The 19,461-nt window shown below is 39.9% G+C and overlaps 1 protein-coding gene across 5 annotated transcripts in view; it reads right to left on the reverse strand.

The window, feature by feature from the left end:
• Nucleotides 1-19,461, reverse strand: part of sytl5 (synaptotagmin-like 5) — a 204,821-nt gene that overhangs the window by 36,124 nt on the left and 149,236 nt on the right. For 4 of the 5 annotated variants that reach the window (XM_072260482.1, XM_072260483.1, XM_072260484.1 and 1 more), the window contains 4 exons: nt 15,266-15,481; nt 10,753-10,865; nt 6,846-6,966; nt 4,074-4,202 (listed from right to left, as the gene is read on the reverse strand). In XM_072260482.1, coding sequence (XP_072116583.1) covers nt 4,074-4,202; nt 6,846-6,966; nt 10,753-10,865; nt 15,266-15,481 — 579 coding nt within the window. The remainder of the gene's footprint in view (nt 1-4,073; nt 4,203-6,845; nt 6,967-10,752; nt 10,866-15,265; nt 15,482-19,461) is intronic. The other variant, XM_072260486.1, reaches the window with a different exon arrangement.

Below are 19,461 nucleotides of genomic sequence, written 5' to 3' on the forward strand. Positions count from 1 at the left end.
TGGTGAGCAGGAGGGATCTTCTCTGTGACTGTTATAATGTTACTTAATTATTAAGTTCACCAACACAAAGAAAATTAATACATCATAATGAAAATAAAACCAATTGTTTATTCAGTTCTGGTTTGGCCTTTTTTGTAGAGAAGATGACTTTAATGTATTCCTCTGTTTGTTAAGGCAAAGGAACATTGTGCCTTTTCAAAAATACAAAATCATGCATTCAAATAGAAAATTTCAATATTTATAATCAAACGTTTATTAATTCTAAGTTTGCAATCAGGAATTCTGTTTTATTATTGACAAATAGTCATTTTATTTAGTACTGGTTTCCATCTGGTGAACTCCTAATTACAGATAGATCATAGTAAGTGACTCTACAAGGATGTTAATTTCTAACAGTTCTAAGGAATAACTTCCACTCTTAAACAGACCAATTTGCACCATCAGTGATTGCATGGGCATCAATTAAAAATGATATATCCTGAAGAATCAAAGTCACTAATTTCAATATTCACTCCACCAACAGTATCTGTACAACACATGGAAATGCAATCACTCCATAAAAGGAAAAATCTCTTAAGACTATTCTGTTGAAGACAATAAACAAGTCCCTTCAAAAATGGGTAATATTACCAATTGGGATCAAAACAATTTTGACTGCCATTCAAAAATTTATACAAGTAGATGGCACTGCTAATATGGAAGAAAAGAGTTGGGTAGGGGAGTTCTAAAATTTTCCAGAAAGGCTTAGAAAAATACAGGAGGGAAAACTTATAAGGTTTAAAACTGTCATTTTAGGTTTTCAATAATTAACCTCAAATCTGCTTACTGATAGATTGGCCAGGCAGCATTAAAACTGTCCTTTACTATCAGCCACAAATAAAACTTCGTTTTCCCTAGTAATTAGCATGGAACAGTATTGATAGGCTAAGTAAACATAAAAGTACAGAAAATAAACATCTGCCTGATCATTACAGCCACTTTCTCCAGGTATCAATTGAAAGAACATGCTGTTAATGACTTAATAATTAGAGCATAAGATATAGGAGTAGAGTTAGCCATTCAGTCCATTGAGTCTGCTGTACCATTTGATCATGGCTGATTTATTTTCCCTCTCCACCCTATTCTCCTGCCTTCTCGCCATAACCTATCAACATCCACGTTAAGCATACCCAATGACTTGGACTCCACAGCTCTCTGTGGCAATGAGTTAGTTCTACAGATTAACCACCCTCTGACTAAAGAAATTCCTCCTCATGTCTGTTCGAAAGTGAGGAATTTGATTAGATTATCTACACTTCGAACGTGGCTGTGAATCTACTTTAATACTAACTCACTTACTTGTTCCGTATTGTCACGTGTGGAAGGCTAAGCTGATGCTTTGAGGTTTGAGATGGATGCTTTATCTTGGAGATATACTCGCACTTGTTACAATGAAACAATATTACCATTGTCATCTTTTCCCATTTCATTCCATTGAGCAATAGTAAAGGTGATCTTTTGTTTTGGTGTACAATTTCAACAATGCTGCTTGAGGGGTGGCAAAGTAGTGTAGTGGTTAGCACAATGCTCTATAGTACAGGGGACCTGGGTTCAATTCCTGCTACTGCCTGTATGTTCTTCCCGGGCCAACATTGATTCCCTCCCACAGTCCAAAGATATACCAGTTTGGTTAATTAGTCATTGGAAATTGTCCCTTGATTAGGCCAGGGTTAATTGCTGGACAGTGTGGCTCAAAGGGCCTATTCAGCTCTGTATCTCAATAAAATAAAATGAAATTAAAAAAATACACTAGAAGACCAGTGAAGAATAACAATTATGATTTCATAATCTGGAACAAGCTCAACAAACTCAATTAGCTCCATTATGACTGAGAGGATGTGTCATACAAAGTTTTAGATCACAACACATAAATCAGGTCAAAACAAGCCACTCATTTTGGTCAAGATTAGGAGAAAGAAACTGAAAACCTTTGAGATGAATGGTTGGTGAAAGTAATAATTAAATTGATTTTCACAGAAATTAAGCTTTAGAAGATCAAGAGATGAAAAAGATCAAAACCGATAAATCTACAGTATATAAAATAACAATATCAAAATGACCATACACAAAGAAACAATAATCCTAATGCTATGGAAATACAGCAACTATAATGATCAACAGTGGGCAGAGAGAGAGAGGAGTTTTGGTGGCGAAACAATTGTTAAATTTTTTGGATGTTCAATGGGGAGGAGGCAGATGAATCATTAAATCTATCAGCAGTGTAAGGTAGCATCTGAGACAGCTTAGAGCACCTTGAGTAGTTTGACCACAGCAATGAAGTATTTCTCAAACATGCAGGCAACAAAAATGTTTCGTAACCTACCCATCATGCTCGATCTTATTTAATGATTTCAAAGCCGAGAGAATCACACAAATCACAATAGCACTGATGGAACTGTTTGGTCTTACACACAGTAAGCTAAGGATTGGAACAGTCTGTTGTCATTTGCTAGTTATTCCTGTTGGAAAATTATCTGTAGGTGGACAAATAAGCTGACATGTTCTAGTCTGCCATACAAAAGTTTTGAGGCATACAAGCAGCGAACAAAAAAAAACAGCTGTCAGTAGCAAAACAGTCTTTCTCCTACACTGGTTAGCAACTGTCAATTAAGGAAGAGAATCCAAGATAATTTTGAGTTAAGGTTAAGTTGTTTTGAATAACTAACTGAAGAATGTATTTTGTACTTCTATAAATGATCAGTTATTGTTGTCAAATTGGTTCCTGATAATGAAATGCCCATTTTAAAATACTGATATTTAATAAAGTTTTAAAAATAAATTAATTTTAAATTTTAAAAATGTCAGATTGAAGTTTAATCCTTTGGTGAATAATGCAAAACATTTAATTAATGGAAGAAATATATGCCCTTCATCTTCAACTGAAAATCCAGTAGGCATACTTGTTAGAGCAACACATACAAGATGCTGAGGATGTTCTACGTGTCTGTGGTGGCCAGTGCTATCATGTTTGCTGTTGTGTGCTGGGCAGCAGGCTGAGGGTGGCAGACACCAACAGAATCAACAAACTCATTCGTAAGGCCAGTGATGTTGTGGGGATGGAACTGGACTCTCTCACGGTGGTGTCTGAAAAGAGGATGCTGTCTAAGTTGCATGCCATCGTGGTCAATGTCTCCCATCCACTACATAATGTACTGGGTGGGCACAGGAGTACATTCAGCCAGAGACTCATTCCACCGAGATGCAGCACAGAGCGTCATAGGAAGTCATTCCTGCCTGTGGCCATCAAACTTTACAACTCCTCCCTTGGCGGGTCAGACACCCTGAGCCAATAGGCTGGTCATGGACTTATTTCATAATTTACTGGCATAATTTACATATCACTATTTAACTATTTATGGTTCTATTACTATTTATTATTTATGGAGCAACTGTAACGAAAACCAATTTCCCCCGGGATCAATAAAATATGACTATGACTATGCTGGTGGAACTCAGCAAATCAGACAGTGTCCATGCAGAGGAATAAACAGTCAATGTTTCAGGCCAAGACCCTTCATCAGGACTGAAAAGGAAGGGAGAGAAAGCCAGAATAAGAAAGTGGAAGGAGGAGACAAAGTACAAGATGGCAGGTGAAAGGTGAAACTAGGTGGGGGGAGGAGGGGTGGATGAAGTATTCACAGAAGAAAAGCAGTGTGAGAGTCTCACTGAACCACCAAAGAGAACACTTAATCTTCTCAAGGTTGTCATATTTGTTTTCCATTTTATGATCATGCTGTACATGTGCATTTGCATCATCACCAGGGGAATTCTGCTCCAGTCAGTCAGATCTTTGATGATGGGGAAAAAAAACAGCAGAATACATTTTTGCAATCCATTTCACATTATAAAATGCTAGTTGTCTCTGTACTTTTTAGAGAGCTCTGTAAATGTCAGTTTCTGAGGCAAACTCAAATAAGGCTGCAGAACACAATCTCCAGACCATCATCAGCTTAAGTCAACCAGGTAAAACAAATAACAGCCTGCAATATCCCAGAGGACACCAAGGTGGCTTTTAAAAAATGTTAATCCATTACCTGCCAGAGTGACCTGAAGAATGTATGCTTTCCATTTCGAAATCTGAGCCTGTATAGCCATTGCTTCTTCCATCGTCTGTGTCTAATCCCTGATCACTCAGTGCTTTCAGGTTCGATTTGGCCCGTTTTCTGTCAAAAAAGAAACTGTCATTGCGAGAGCAGCACAATTTTATTGTCTGTAATTATAACAGGCGATTGGGGTATGGGTCATGTGTTTTGAGTTAATTTCTTTAATGCACTTTTCAAAGTCCTTTGCATTTGGATGGATTGAATATCACTCCTTTTATCAGCAAGTCCAGTAGTCAGATCTAGAATCATCCCAAACAGGCAAACCCCCAATATCAAAGCAAGCCTTCACTGCGAATAGCTTGTGTAGCTCCAGGCAAACAACTGTGCTCACTCCATCTTCCCACTGCCTTAACAGTGATAGAGTTCCTCTTGTCCTTATCTACCACACCATGAGCTTCCACATTCAACACACCATTCTCTGCCGCTTCCGCCACCTCCAAAGGGATCGTACCACTAAACGTATCTTTACCTCCAACCCCCTCTCCGCTTTCTGCAGGGGTTGCTCCCTCCGCAATTCCCCTGTCCGTTAATCTCCCCATTAATCTCCCTCACGGCACTTACCCCTGCAAGCCGCTTAAGTGTTACATGTGCCCATTCACCTCCTCTCTCATCTCCATTCAGGTCCCAAACAGTCCTTCCAGGTGAGGCAACACTTCACCTCTGAATCTGCTGGGGTTGTCTATTGTGTCCAGTGCTCCCCATGTGGCCTCCTATACACTGGTGAGAGCCGTCGTAAATTGGGGGAGCACTTTGTCGAGTACTTCCATGCCATCCGCCAAAAGCGTAACTTTCTGATGGCAAAACATTTTAATTCTAATTCCTATTTTCATTCCAACACATTGGTTCATGGCCTCATCTTGGCACAAGAGGAGGCCATGAACCAACATGTCGGAATGAGAATTTCTCCTCGGGTGGAGAAGCAACATCTGATATTCCATCTGGGTAGCCTCCAACCTGATGGCATGAATATCGATGTCTCCTTCTGGTAAGATATTTTCCCCTTCCCTTCCTCCCCTCTTCTTCTCTTCCCCGCTTTGGCCTTTACCTCTTCTCATCCGCTTATCACCTCCCCCCGGTTCCACTCCTCCTTCCCTTTCTCCTATTGTCCACTCTCCTCTCCTATAACCTCCAACCCCTGCTCCCACCTTTTTATTCTGGTGTCTTCAATCTTCTATTTCGGTCCCGATGAAGGATCTCGGCCCGAAACGTTGACAGTTTATTTATTTCCATAGATGTTGCCTGAACTGCTGAGTTCCTCCACCATTTTGCAGGTGTTGCTTTGAATTTCCAGCATCTGCAGACTTCTCATGTTTAAACAACAATTATATTTATGAAGCATGAGTGTGTTTTCAGTCTCAAAGTGAAAAGAATAGCTACTGCAGTCCAAACTCTAAGTGTAGGACAAGTGACATCAATCGTCTTTGGTACAAATTGCACTGAACACTAAATACCAAATAATCTTTACTTTGCACTTTATTCATCAGACCAATTAGGCTATGAGAAAAGAGCAGGGTAATGCTTTCTATTGCAGGACTAGAATTCAATCCAGAACAAGTAAGAGAATAAAGTCTGCTCTCACTACTGGTGGCATTTTCTGGAATAAATTTGGCCAGATTTATTTATTGACATACAGCACGGAATCGGCCCTTCAGCCACGCTGCCCTGCAACCCTGATTTAATCCTAGCCTAATCACAGGACAATTTACAGTGACCAATTAACCCACCAACCAGTATGTCGTTGGACTGTGGGAGGATACCCGAGCAGCCAGAGGAAATCTACACAGTCACATAGAACTGAAGCCGGGTCTCCTGCACTGTAAAGTGTTGTTTTAGCCACTATGCTACCGAGCCACCAGATGCAATTCATCTTGCAGTGAGTGTGGACAAACAACAAAATGTTCCTAAATTCACAACTAAATAGTGGACATCAAGCCCTATTCTTGCAATATTGTAGTATATAGAATTTATAGCACAAGCAATTCAGACCAAATGCAAACTAAAAGTCCATAGCTATGTACAATAGTTTCATGTTCAATTGCAACAGCACAATGTTGAGATACAATAATGAAATAAGGCCTTATTAAAACAAAACCTTTTTCTTGGGAGAGGGGCAATTACTGATACAATTTAATAAGCAACTTGAAGATTATTTTTCTGCAAGTGTACCTAATGGCTATCTAGAAAGAGAAGTACATTGGGGCTAGTAGGTTGCCAGACTCAATCCTGTGTGAAAAGATTTTAGACACAAAAGATCCTGCAGATGCTGGGAACCCAGAACAACACACACAAAACGCCGGAGAAAAGTGAAAATATTCTGGAAAACCTGTTTGCAAATGTATACCCACAGAATATGTTTGGTTTGCTGCCTCTGGAGATGGTTCATTGACTTGGACTGAAAATTTCCTTTTGCATTAGAACCAGTAAATCGTTTGCTAAAACCATATGTGAAGAGCAGTCATTTAGGTGAGTTTCTGGAAGGTATGCAAGGAACTGCAGTTACCATGAATCAGATCATAAAAGATAAATAAACTTAAAAAACTATATCTTTCTGCTCAGTAGCACAAGCAGTTCAGCCAATGTGCACAATTCTTACCCAATAATAAATCTAGTTATTTTCATAATATACCTCCATCGGGTCACCATCTCTGAAGGTGAATTAAGGCAGAAAATGTAACAACTCCATATAATTACGCTATTACATACTTCAACTTTTTAAATGCATCTGGAACTGCTTTCTTCTCATTTCTGGCTACTGTGGACGACTTTGACGTTTCCTCTGTATTTTTCTGTTGTGCTTTTCCCTTTGATTGCTCAGACTTTGTTTCTAGTAGGACCAAAAAGAGAAAACTGCATTTCTATTGCGCTGAAAACAATCTACTGTAGTTTTCAGAGAATGTCACAAATATCACAATAAAATAAGTCATTTATTTGGATCATTACTTGGAAACTGGAGTTTTAAAATATTTTTCATACACACAAGAACACAAATAAAAAGTTTGCATTGAGGATCCCTGCAAGCATCAGTTGATTGTACATTCTATTGTATATCACATCTGAGTTTTTATAACCATTAGTTCTATAGTTTTATTAGGGAGCTACTAAAGTACTTCCAACTTCAATTTGCCTGACAACCACACAAAGGACTCCCATAAAGCTGTAATATTCCAGTGTCACACAGAAGATAAAAGAACGTTTGCTATGTGGTGTGCTTCTTGATTCTCTACATCTAAACCTCTTGATAACACTGGACGACAATTTTTTTCAAAAGTGTTGCTTCCTCAGAATTTTCTTTTGTTTATGATAGACTGCTTGAAGATGAACACAAATATAATTTCAGACTACTTGTATCACATAGGAATTTGGAGAAACAATTAACTTTTATTGAATATAATGTTTAACTGCATCATGGTTCTGATGCTTTGCAATAGTTCAACTAAGTTAAAAATATTTTGTTAATGATTTTCATTTGAACTCAGTGTCTGAGGCTTCTCGCTAAATGTCCAACAATAATTCGCCAGCATTGATGGACTCCAGTTGCCCTGGTATCTTTTCTCCACGACTGCAATGTCCTGGTGAAACCTTTCACCATGCTCATCACTAACAGCACCAAGATTTGCACGGAAGTCGTCTAAATGGGAATGCAGAAAATGAAGCTTTAGTGACATGTTGCATTTCATGGTTTTATATGCCTGAAGCATGCTTTCAACCAGCTGCATGTAGTTTCGTGCTCTGTAGATGCTAAGAAAATTTTTTACAACAACCTTGAATGCCTTCCATGTGATTTTCTCTGGTCCCACTAGAAATTCTTCAAATTGCCTATCATTGATGACCTGTTTGATTTGTGGACCAACAAAAATGCTTTCCTTAATCTTGGCATCAGTTATTCTGGGAGGGATCTGTCTCAAATATCAAAATCCTTCATAGAAATTTTTGTGCCTGGTGATAGCAAATTCCATCCTTACAGTCCTGAACCCAATAATTATTACTAAAACCTGCCCTGCCATGCAGCAACCGTGCCACCTAAGCATGTCCAAGCATTCCTGGACAAGATAGGAAACTTTCCAGCTTACATTGTAGGCAACATTTTAATTGACTTGAATTATGAATTGAAATAATAAACATAAGTTTATTTAAAAAATGGTGCGTGATAGGGAAATTTCATGGTGATTTTCATGATCAGTAGCCCAAAATTCATAAGATACATCTAAAGGTATTCAGGAAGCAAAATCTTTGTTAGCCAGTGTAATTAGTAACAATTTAACATGGCCAAGTGGTTAAGGCATTGGACTAGTGACCTGAAGCTCATGAGTTCGAGCCCCAGCCGAGGCAACGTGTTGTGTCCTTGAGCAAGGCACTTAATCACACATCGGTCTGTGATGACACTGGTGCCAAGCTGTATGGGTCCTAATGCCCTTCCCTTGGACAACACTGGTGTCGTGGAGAGGGGAGACTTGCAGCATGGGCAACTGCTGGTCTTCCATACAACCTTGCCCAGGCCTGCACCCTGGAGAATGAAGACTTTCCAGGCGCAGATCCATGGTCTCGCAAGACTAACGGATGCCTTTAATTTTAACATCATTGAATACCATTCTCTTGACATACACTCAGTGGCCATTTTATTCGGTACTGGAGAGAAACACACGGTGGTCTTCTGCTGCTAGCTCATTCACTTCAAAGTTCGACAAGCTGTGCATTCAGAGATGCTTTTCTGCACACCACTGTTATAATGTGTGGTTACTTGAGTTACTGTCGTCTTCCTGTCAGCTTGAACCAGTCTGGCCATTCTCCTCTGACCTCTCTCATTAACAACCTGTTTTCACTCACAGAACTGCTGCCCACTGGATGTTTTTTTGTTTTTTTTGCACCTTTCTCTGTAAACTCTAGAGACTGTTTTGTGAGAAATTCACAGGAGATTAGCAATTTCTGAGATACAGCACTAAAACCACCCTGTCTGGCCTCAGCAATCATTCCATTGTCAAAGTCATTTTTCCCCCATTCTGATTTGGTCTGAACAACAACTGAACCTTTTGACCATATCTGCATGCTTTTATGCATTGAATTGCTGCCACATAATTGGCTGATTAGATATTTGCATTAACGGGGTGTTCTGTGTTCCTAATAAAGTGGCCACTGAAGATAAATGCCAGATGCTGGAAATGTGAAATTAAAAAAATACTTAATGCTGGAAACGCTCAGGTTAGGCATCATCTGCAGAGAGAGAGAAACAGAGTTAATGCATTAAGCCTGAGACCTGCCATGAACTCTGTTTTCCTTTCAATAGATGCTACTTAATTTGCTCAGTGTTTCCAGTATTTTTAATTATTGTCTTCTTGGCAGAATGATGTAAATCTCGTCCACTCCAGTCTAATGTTTAACCAATATCTTTTTTTTCTTCCAAACATGTGTATTCAAAACCTAGCCTGAGAAAATAAAAGACTTGTAAGCCATAATATCCTCCTGTATTTTGGGACAGCTCCAAAGACAGGCTTGGCTGTTGCATCCTGATGACTAGAGGAAACTGCTGGTGAGCAGGCAGTGTGGGTAAGGAACAGGATTACATATTGACTTGGATAAAGTTAAGAGGCATTATTGAACTGCAGGTATCTAGAAAGGTCAAAGCTGGGCAATGAATCAAGTATTTGAAGAACATTGACAGACATGCTCAGCTTAATTTTGGAACCCAACACGTACCAGTAAATGAGTGATTCTCACTATTTAATGAAACGACTTGTCTTGGGGAATAGTGCTAGCAACAAATGAGCATGACAAGCCCAGGGGCTCACACAGCTATCGACCATATTTCCTCTAACTCTGTTGTATTTACTCCAACAGCAGATCTTTCCATACAGATGTCACCTTGGTGCCTTTCTTTATTCTTAACTGTGGCTTCCCCTTTACTGCTGTGTTGCTAGAGCAGCCCTTGGCTGAATTCCATCTATTTCCTGAACTTCTGCTCATCCCTTTCGTCTGGGACCCTCACTTTGCACCGGCGTTCCCTCCAATTTTTTTTTAAACAGACCAACCATTGCTCTGAGCAGGAAATTTTTACATGGCCTGTAGACTATGTAGCACTTTAATAAAACATGAAATAAAAGAAAATTCCAGCTGAGCGGCAACAAAGGCTACGTGCGCAGGAGCATTTCAGTTACTGCGTGGCCATGTATCCGTGCAGCTTAGAGGGAACAGTGCTTTCCACCCACCAGCTTCTACAAGAAATTGACTGAATGTCTCACCAACTTGACTAGGCAGCACTGGTGGGAAAAAAACTGGTTTGATTGTATTTCTCTATACTTTGTCTAAAATCCTGTTTCACAACAGAATTTACAGAACAGCTGAATAGCCCTTTGACTTACCAGCCTTCAATAGAGGTGAGCAAGGTCAGCACTTTCACTGTATTGGCGTCACATAGCTCCCTATTTGTGCTCATTCCAATAGCTTTAGCAATAACCTCATCATTAGAAAATTCTACTGCTCTTAGACTCAAATAGATAACTGGCACTGAGCTACTATTTGACCTGCGAACTCAAATGAACTGAACATCTTTCAATGATCTAAGAAGGGAAGATATTCATTTTATGTAAATACCAAAGAAATTATCTGTATGTCCCACCTGTGGCTTTTTTGATGGATTGCCTGATGATTTCACTTCCCAGCACTGAAACATTTTGAAAACGTTTTGCTCTCTCTTCGAAAAACCATTCACCAGTGACCTCCCTCAACTGCCTGTAACAAGGAAGATAAATGTAAATGTGGTTTTTATGCCCACAAAGAAAGAAAATAAAATTCTACTTTAACATCTGAATGTGTTGGTCTCTGGATATATTTGACATTATGAAGACGGCTAAATAATTTTTCATTCATCAGATATTCTTGAGACTCATACCATACAGTATATGACAAATAATTGGAGACATTACAAACAAATTTCAATAGAAATGTAATGACATTCAACTAGAATTTTAAGTCAGTTTTTGTTTTAATGGCATTATCTTAGAGATGAGAAAATAAACTCATTAATATTGTGTTCAAAGACACACAAAGTTATAAGACTTGCAGGTTGGAATATTAATGAAGGGCACTTCTACCATCAATAGTCCATAGAATTAATAATGTTGTACAAGCAATTGGAGAGTACATTATTATTATAATGTACTGTCTAACCACTTGTACAATATTTGTTTTGGGTAGGTCTCCACTATTAAAGATGCTGTATTGCACAAATCCATTTGGATGGTAATGCATTAGCACTTGTTAATCATGTATAACCACTTCCTATTTACTTGCTATCTGTATCTTTTTCTGGCATGGGCAAATATTGCTTTAGCATGAATCTTATACAATGAATTTGAAAACCCAAAGTACTACAAGTATATTTTAATGCCACAACAGTCTGAAGCTATTTTACATTTTGAAATCCTTCTTCATGCATCATAATTTGGTTAAGATGTTATTGTGTTTTAGGATAATTGAACGTTAAGATTATTTTAAATAAAGTGCCAAACATTACTTTTATTCTACTCCCATCTGCCTTACATTCTATATTTCTCTATATTATATCTGCTGGGTCGTTCTATACACTTCGCTGGATTATTGCAAAAAACATGTGATAGGAAATTGAATTGATGATGTGCTGCCAACAGAACAAATGAACAAAATCTAATCTGGGTTTCATCACCTAAGTTACAGAGAAAGGTTGAACAAGTTGGGTCTTTATTCTTTGGAGTGTAGAAGGTTGAGGCGGGACTTGACAGAGGTGTTTAAAATTATGAGGGGGATAGATAGAGTTGATGTGGATAGGCTTTTTCCATTGAGAGTGGGGAAGATTCAAACAAGAGGACATGAGTTGAGAGTTAAAGGGCAAATGTTTAGGGGTAAGATGAGAGGGAAGTTCTTTTCTCAGAGAGTGGTAACTGTGTGGAACGAGCTTCCAGCAGAAGTGGTTGAGGCAGGTTCGATGTTGTCGTTTAAAGTTAAATTGGATAGCTATATGGACAGGAAAGGAATGGAGGGCTATGGGCTGAGTGCAGGTCGGTGGGACTAGGTGAGAGTAAGAGTCAGACTAGAAGGGCCGAGATGGCCTGTTTCCATGCTGTAATTGTTATATGGTTATATAACATTGTTACCAAGGGAAAGGAATCTTTTTCATTCCAACACTGGGGAGCCGCGGATAAGACTCATTGGGATGGCTGTCTGCACAATGATTTTCTAAATATTTTACCTACCTTGATGGTCAATAAATTCTTTATTTTGCTGTGCAACTGTATCTATTGATAATTTGGTAAATATACCACTCCCTTATTGTGGACTAAGCCCTCACTCCTAATTGGTGCTAAAACTATTAACCATCTGATTTAGAGGTGAAAATGATCACATCTAATCCCCGCATTTTCCTTCATCTCAGTAGTTGAACATTTTCTTCCAGACTTCTCCTCTTCTATTTCTTTCAATGTATTTTTTCCCTCAACTACACACCTCGTTCTTTTTGCTGTGAGTTTTTAGTTATTTATTGATACGACACGGAATAGGCCCTTGCAGCCCTTTGAGCCACAATCCCCTGCAACCCCACAACTCTGATTCACCCTAACCTAATCACGGGACAATTTTACAATGACCAATTAACCTTCCCAGTATGTCTTTGGATTGTGGGAGGTAATTGGAGAAAACCCCATGCCTTCCCGTGAAATTCCTTACAGAATGACACTGGAATTGAATTCTGAAATGCCCCGAGCTACAATAATGTCACACACTTGTATATCACCATTATGCCCAATATATATCATGTTGAAAAATATACATTTTGATATATATCAGGTCCCCAAGTGTTAAGCTTGTTTATTTATTGAATGCCTTTTCCAGAATGCAAAACCACCCACTTAGAAGCATAAGTATTTTTTAAATTAGTTGTTGCATTTATTTATTCACCTGCCCAACCTCTCTCTCAGTAACAGTAATGCAACACCGCAACAAATTTAGATTAGTGTTGGGCAAAGTGCTGAAAATAAATCTTAACCAAATCTGGCAGCACTGGTAGAAAGAAGTAGTTAATGTTGTGGGTCTATTACCTTTGTCAGAATTTAAATTTTTGATTTAGTTACAGATTTCTAAAACCTGGAATTTAAAAAAAAATATATATATACATTTAGGGATTGTCCATACCCTGACCACAGCTCAGATTTTTTAAGTAACGTAATATTCTTGTATGAATTTAATGAGGGTAATGTTCATGTGCAGGGACTGGGATGTTATACAGTGAGAAGAAACACCCGGCCTTTGTAGGTCCCCATAGTTTTATTCCTTTGATGTCAATTTTTCCAAGCAATGTGGTTGAGAAGGATGGGCATTAGCCACTGTAGCTCCATGCTTGAGCTGAAGATTTCAAGGCACTTGGAAACAAAAGGGTTTTAATCCAGAATACAGGCATGTTTCAGAGGAAAGTTTCCTTAATTTAAGCAGAAGCCAGATAATCTTATGCTGATAACTGGAAGAGGAAGGATGGAAGGCAGCTCAAATTGAGCATAAACACCAGCATAAGCTGATCGGGCCCAATAATCAGTAACCTGTGTGCAACTCCAAGACATTAAGTAATTTATTTTATTGAAATACATTGTGGAGTAGGCGATTCCTAACCTTGAAGCCGCGCTACCCAGAAACTCATAATTTAACAATAGCCTAATCACAGGACAATTTACAATGACCAAATAACCTGACAACCAGTACGTCTTTGGACTGTGGGAGGAAACTCGAGCACCCGAAGGAAACCCACGTGATCATGGGGAGAACTTAGCAACAGTGGCGGGAACTGAACTCAGGTTGCTGGCACTGTAGAGCATTGTGCTAAGCACTATGCCACTGTGAACTAATTGAAAGCAAAAACATGGAATCGGGAATAACGTATTCTAGTTTCGTTTTTACTTTAGCAAGGCATGCATGTATGATGTGGTGGCAAAATGACGTATGCCATTTACGTATTTTTACAGAAAACCTGCAATGTATTATCTTAGAACCGTTGTGGAATTCACATTGTTCATGGAACCAGGCCCTTCACCTACCATCAACCACCCATTTACACTAATCCCACTTTATTCTCCCCACATTTCCATCAACTCCCTCAGATTCTACACCCAAAGCATAAAGTAGGGGCAATTTACATTGGCCATTAACCTACCAACCCATGTGTCTGCAATCTGGCAGGAAATCTGACCACTCAAGGCAAAACCATGTGGTCAGAGTGAGACTGTGCAAACTCCGCAATGGCAGTAAGAATTATACCAAACTATAATAATGTCTTCTTCCCTAATATCTGTAAAGAAATCAGTACATGGAAATTAAATTACTTCTACTTCTTTATAAATTATCATGATTCAAAGCAATAAAGATAAATGCTTAAGTGCAGTATGTGTCTTCATTGCATTTAAATATATTCACATTACTTTTAATAACCCCTGAATTAAAAGAAATCTAATGGTCGGCATACATACCACTGGAAGCCCAAGGCACCATTATTTTAAGGTGGCTTCATTTAAAGTGGAACATTGAGGTTTTTGCTGTTGTAATAATAATTAAATATCACAATTGACTGTGGATGTTATACCAGGTGTCTTTTAATAGTTGATTTTAATGGGCATCACCTGGCATTTTGTTATCAGTTTTACTTTAGAAATCTATGTTATGATGGTGTGGACAACTGTGGATTTATCAAAGACACACAGTGGCATGAAGCTGAAATAGACATGGTTTTCATGATGTTTCTCCCTTACCATATATAAAAAATTGTCACAAAATATTTCACAATGACAGCACCCAAATAATGTCATGACAACATTGCCTTTTTTTTTAAAAAAGAGCGTCTGTGAGAAACTTTGACAGTTCTTGTTAATAATTAAACAACATGTATATAGAAGTGTTCATTTTCTTCCAAAATCACAGATAGAAGTGAAAACATATTAAATTTCCATAATGTGGACATTGACAACTGGTAACCATGGATGACAGCAGCAATGTTTCTTTGTGACAATAACTAGCTGTAGCTGTGATTATACCTGAATCTCAAAGGAGCCCAACTGAATTTCAGAAGTTTGGGATTAGCCTTTTGGTTAATATTTGCATACAAATTAAATACATACGCAATTTTAGCACAAGCCGTGCATTTCCAGCTCCCGTCTTTGGTGATAACACGGCATTCAGCACACACACGATCATTGCACATCTGACACAAGTCCCCTCTAAAGAAGATTAGGCCAAGTGGCTTCTGGCATCGTTTACAGACTTTTTCATTAACTTGCTGCCTTCTTCGATTCACCCCGGCACCACGGATTTTAATGAGCTCATTCTTTAATTTCCTGTAATAAATTAGAGTCTGCTGTCAGTAACTGACAAATTGGTAAAACCCAACCATCAATTTATAAATGCAGCTTTTGTTGACATAGAAAACTAAAAACAACACACCATGGAAAATATCTGATCTTACCACTAGACTAACTTTTCTGATTGGCATTATTTGATGTGAGCTGTAAAACTGCCAGTGCTCAGTATTTGGGGAAAGGTAATCTCCTTTTTTTCTCTGAGAAGCTGCCAGCCCAAGGAACATTGCCAATATTCAAATTGACAGTATTATACTTTCAATAGAAATCAAACAGACAGCAAAAGCTTTTAGCAGTTTCAAGAATCAGTTTCTAGTTCATCACTATACAAGAAAGGCAGCAGCCCTCAATTTCATAAATGTTAAAAGATGAGACTAGAGCTCTAAAAAAAAAGGCTGAAACACAAGTCTCAAACAGATGCTGTAAATCTTGAACAACACAAAATGCTGGAGGAACTCAGCAAGTCAAACAGCATCTACGGAGTAAAATAAATAATTGGCATTTTGGGATGGCTGTTTATCAGAACTGGAAAGGAAGAGGCAGAAACCGGAAGAAGAAGTGGGGTGGGGGGGGGGAAGGAGTATAAACTGGCAGGCACTAGGTGAAACTGAGTGGAGGGAAGGTAGGTGGCTGGGGGGAAGGGGGTTATGAAGCAAGAATTTGGGGGAATATTGATGGAAGAGATACAAGGCTGAAGAAGAAGGAGGCTGATAGGAGAGGACAATAGACCATGGAAGTAGGCAAAGAAAAAAAACAGGAGAACTTGGGGGGGGGGGAGTGGTAGGATGTAAGTAAAGAAATCTTAATGTTAACTTTGTCAACACATATTGCAAACATTCTGCTTCCAATTATCTGTTCCATCAAAAACACTTGAGTAGAAGCAAAAGTTGGCATCATCTGTCATTGCTTGAAGTTGTGAGTGAGAGAGCAAGATCTTGTAGGGTGGGAGACAATTGAAAACAACAGAGAGTCTTAATTGAACCAGTAAAAAGAAGTGGAACAGTCATTGTGGGAATGGACATTGAGCTGGCCAGAGATAAAAGTGGTCAGAGTTAGGCTCAACTTTGGTTGAGAACAGGTATAGGCTAAAGGTGCTTAGTCTTTTAGACTCACTTAGATAATTGCAGAACTTTAGCTTAAGAAGTTAGAAGCAAAGCTACAACAAATGTAGGCAAGATTGTAGTTCAGTCAGTGGAATGTAGCTCCTGTAAGATGTGGGATTGCGAGGTACCTCACAGCCTCCTTGATGATGATGATAACGTTGTCTACTGGATAAAGTCAAGGAACTGGAGATTGAGCTGGATGTACTCGGGACCACCCAGGTGGCTGGATACTTCACAGATGAAATGCTTACTGAGGTGGTCACACTGAGTGCAGCTTCAGATCGTAGATGGGTGAGCACCAGGAGAAATAAGGGGAATAAGCTGTCAGTGCAGGGTTCCCCTGTGGCCATTCCCCTCAGCACAAGTACACCCCTTTGGATACTGCTGGGGGAGGGGGGGGGGTGACATATCAGGTAGCCAGCTCAGAGGCTCAGCAGAGAGGGTTAAAGTCAGGTAGGGCAATAATGATAGGAAATTTGATAGTTGGCAGGATAGACAGGAGATCATGTGATAAATGGGAAAGACACCAGGATGGTGTGTTGCCTCCCAGGTGCTAGGGTCAAGGACGATTCAGAGCGGCTGCAGTATATACTCAAGAGGGGGGATAAACAGTCAGTGGTTGTGGTGTGCATTGGCACCAGTGACAAGGTAGAAAAGGGGAGGAGGTCCTGCATAGTGAGTTTAAGGAAGAGGCTGAAGAATAGGACCTCTGAATTAGTAATCTTTGGATTACTTCCAGAGCTATATGGTAGTACAGGCAGGAATAGGATGAAAGTGCAGTTGAACGAGTGGCTGAGGACCTGGTGGAGGGGGTCAGAGTTTCTGATTTCTGGATCAGTGGGATCTCTTCTGTGGAAGGTATGACCTGTACAAAAAGAATGGGTTACACCTGAACCCGAGGGGGAACAATATTCTTGCTGGCAGGTCTGCTAGAGTTGTTGGGGAGGATCTAAACTAATTTGGCAGGGGGATGGGAATTGGAGTGACAGGGATGACCATGGGGCAGCCCGTATACAAGTAGATGGTGTGTGTAGTGAGATTGTGAGGAAGGACAGGCAAACGATAGAGCAAAATTGTGGTCAGTGGGATGACTTGAAGTATAACATGGGGGCAAAATTGAAAAGGGTGATGAATACAGGACTGAATATCTGAATGCACACAGTATACGGAATGAGGTAGATGATCTTGTAGCAGAGTTAGAGATTGGTAGGTATGATGTTGGACATCACTGAGTCATGGCTGAAAGAAGATCATAGTTGGGAGCTTAACATCCAAGGATACACATTGTATTGAAAGGACAGGCAGGTATGCAGAGAGGGTGCAGTGGCTCTATTGGTAAAAAAAAAAATGAAATCAAGTCCTTATAAAGAAGTGACACAGGATTGGAAGATGTAGAGCTCTTGTGGGTAGAGTTAAGAAATTTCAAAGGTAAAAAGACCCTGATGGGAGTTATGTACGGGCCTCTGAACAGTAACCGGATTGTGGGATATAAATTACAGGCGGAGGGAGTTGGGGGAGAAAAGACATGTAAAAATGTCAATGTTATTATAGTCATAAGGGATTTCAACATGTAGGTGGATTGGGAAAATCAAGTTGGTGCAATATCCCATGAGAAGGAATTTGTAGAATGCTGATGGGATGGCTTTTTATAGAAAAACTTGTGGCTGAGCTCACTAGGGGAAAGGAAATTCTGGACTGGGGGTTGTGTAACGAACCGGGTTTGATTAAGGAGTTTAAGTTAAAGGAAACCTTAGAAGGCAGTGATCATAATTTCAAAGAATTCACCCTGCAGTTTGAGAGGAAGATGATCAGTATTACAGTGGAGTAAAGGGAATTACACAGGCATGAGAGAAGAGCTACTCAAAGGTAATTGGAAGGGGACACTAGTAGGGATGATAGCAGAACAGCATGGGCTGGAGTTTCTGCAGCCATTTTGGAAGGCGCAGAATAGGTATATCCCAACGATGAAGAAATATTCTAAAGGGAGGATGAGGCGACGATGACTGACAAAAGAAGTGAAAGACAGCACAAAAGGAAAAGCAACACACATCAAAGTTGCTGGTGAACGCAGCAGGCCAGGCAGCATCTCTAGGAAGAGGTACAGTCGATGTTTCGGGCCGAGACCCTTCATCAGGAGTAACTGAAAGAAGAGATAGTAAGAGATTTGAAAGTGGGAGGGGGAGGGGGAGGGGGAGGGGGAGATCCGAAATGATAGGAGAAGACAGGAGGGGGAGGGATGGAGCCAAGAGCTGAACAGTTGATTGGCAAAAGGGATATGAGAGGATCATGGGACAGGAGGCCTAGGGAGAAAGAAAAGGGGGAGGGGGGGGAAAGCCCAGAGGATGGGCAAGGGGTATAGTGAGAGGGACAGAGGGAGAAAAAGGAGAGAGAGAGAAAGAATGTGTGTATATAAATAAATAATGGATGGGGTACGAGGGGGAGGTGGGGCATTAGCAGAAGTTTGAGAAGTCAATGTTCATGCCATCAGGTTGGAGGCTACCCAGACGGAATATAAGGTGTTGTTCCTCCAACCTGAGTGTGGCTTCATCTTTACAGTAGAGGAGGCCATGGACAGACATATCAGAATGGGAATGGGATGTGGAATTAACGTGTGGCCACTGGGAGATCCTGCTGTCTCTGGCGGACAGAACGCAGCTGTTCGGCGAAATGATCTTGCAGTCTGCGTCGGGTCTCACCAATATATAGAAGGCCACATTGGGAGCACCAGACGCAGTATATGACCCCAGCTGACTCACAGGTGAAGTGTCGCTTCACCTGGAAGGACTGTCTGGGGCCCTGAATGGTGGTAAGGGAGGAAGTGTAAGGGCATGTGTAGCATTTGTTTCGCTTACAAGG

The sequence above is a fragment of the Mobula birostris genome, chromosome 6, assembly GCF_030028105.1.
Source record: "Mobula birostris isolate sMobBir1 chromosome 6, sMobBir1.hap1, whole genome shotgun sequence".
Lineage (NCBI taxonomy): Eukaryota > Metazoa > Chordata > Chondrichthyes > Myliobatiformes > Myliobatidae > Mobula > Mobula birostris.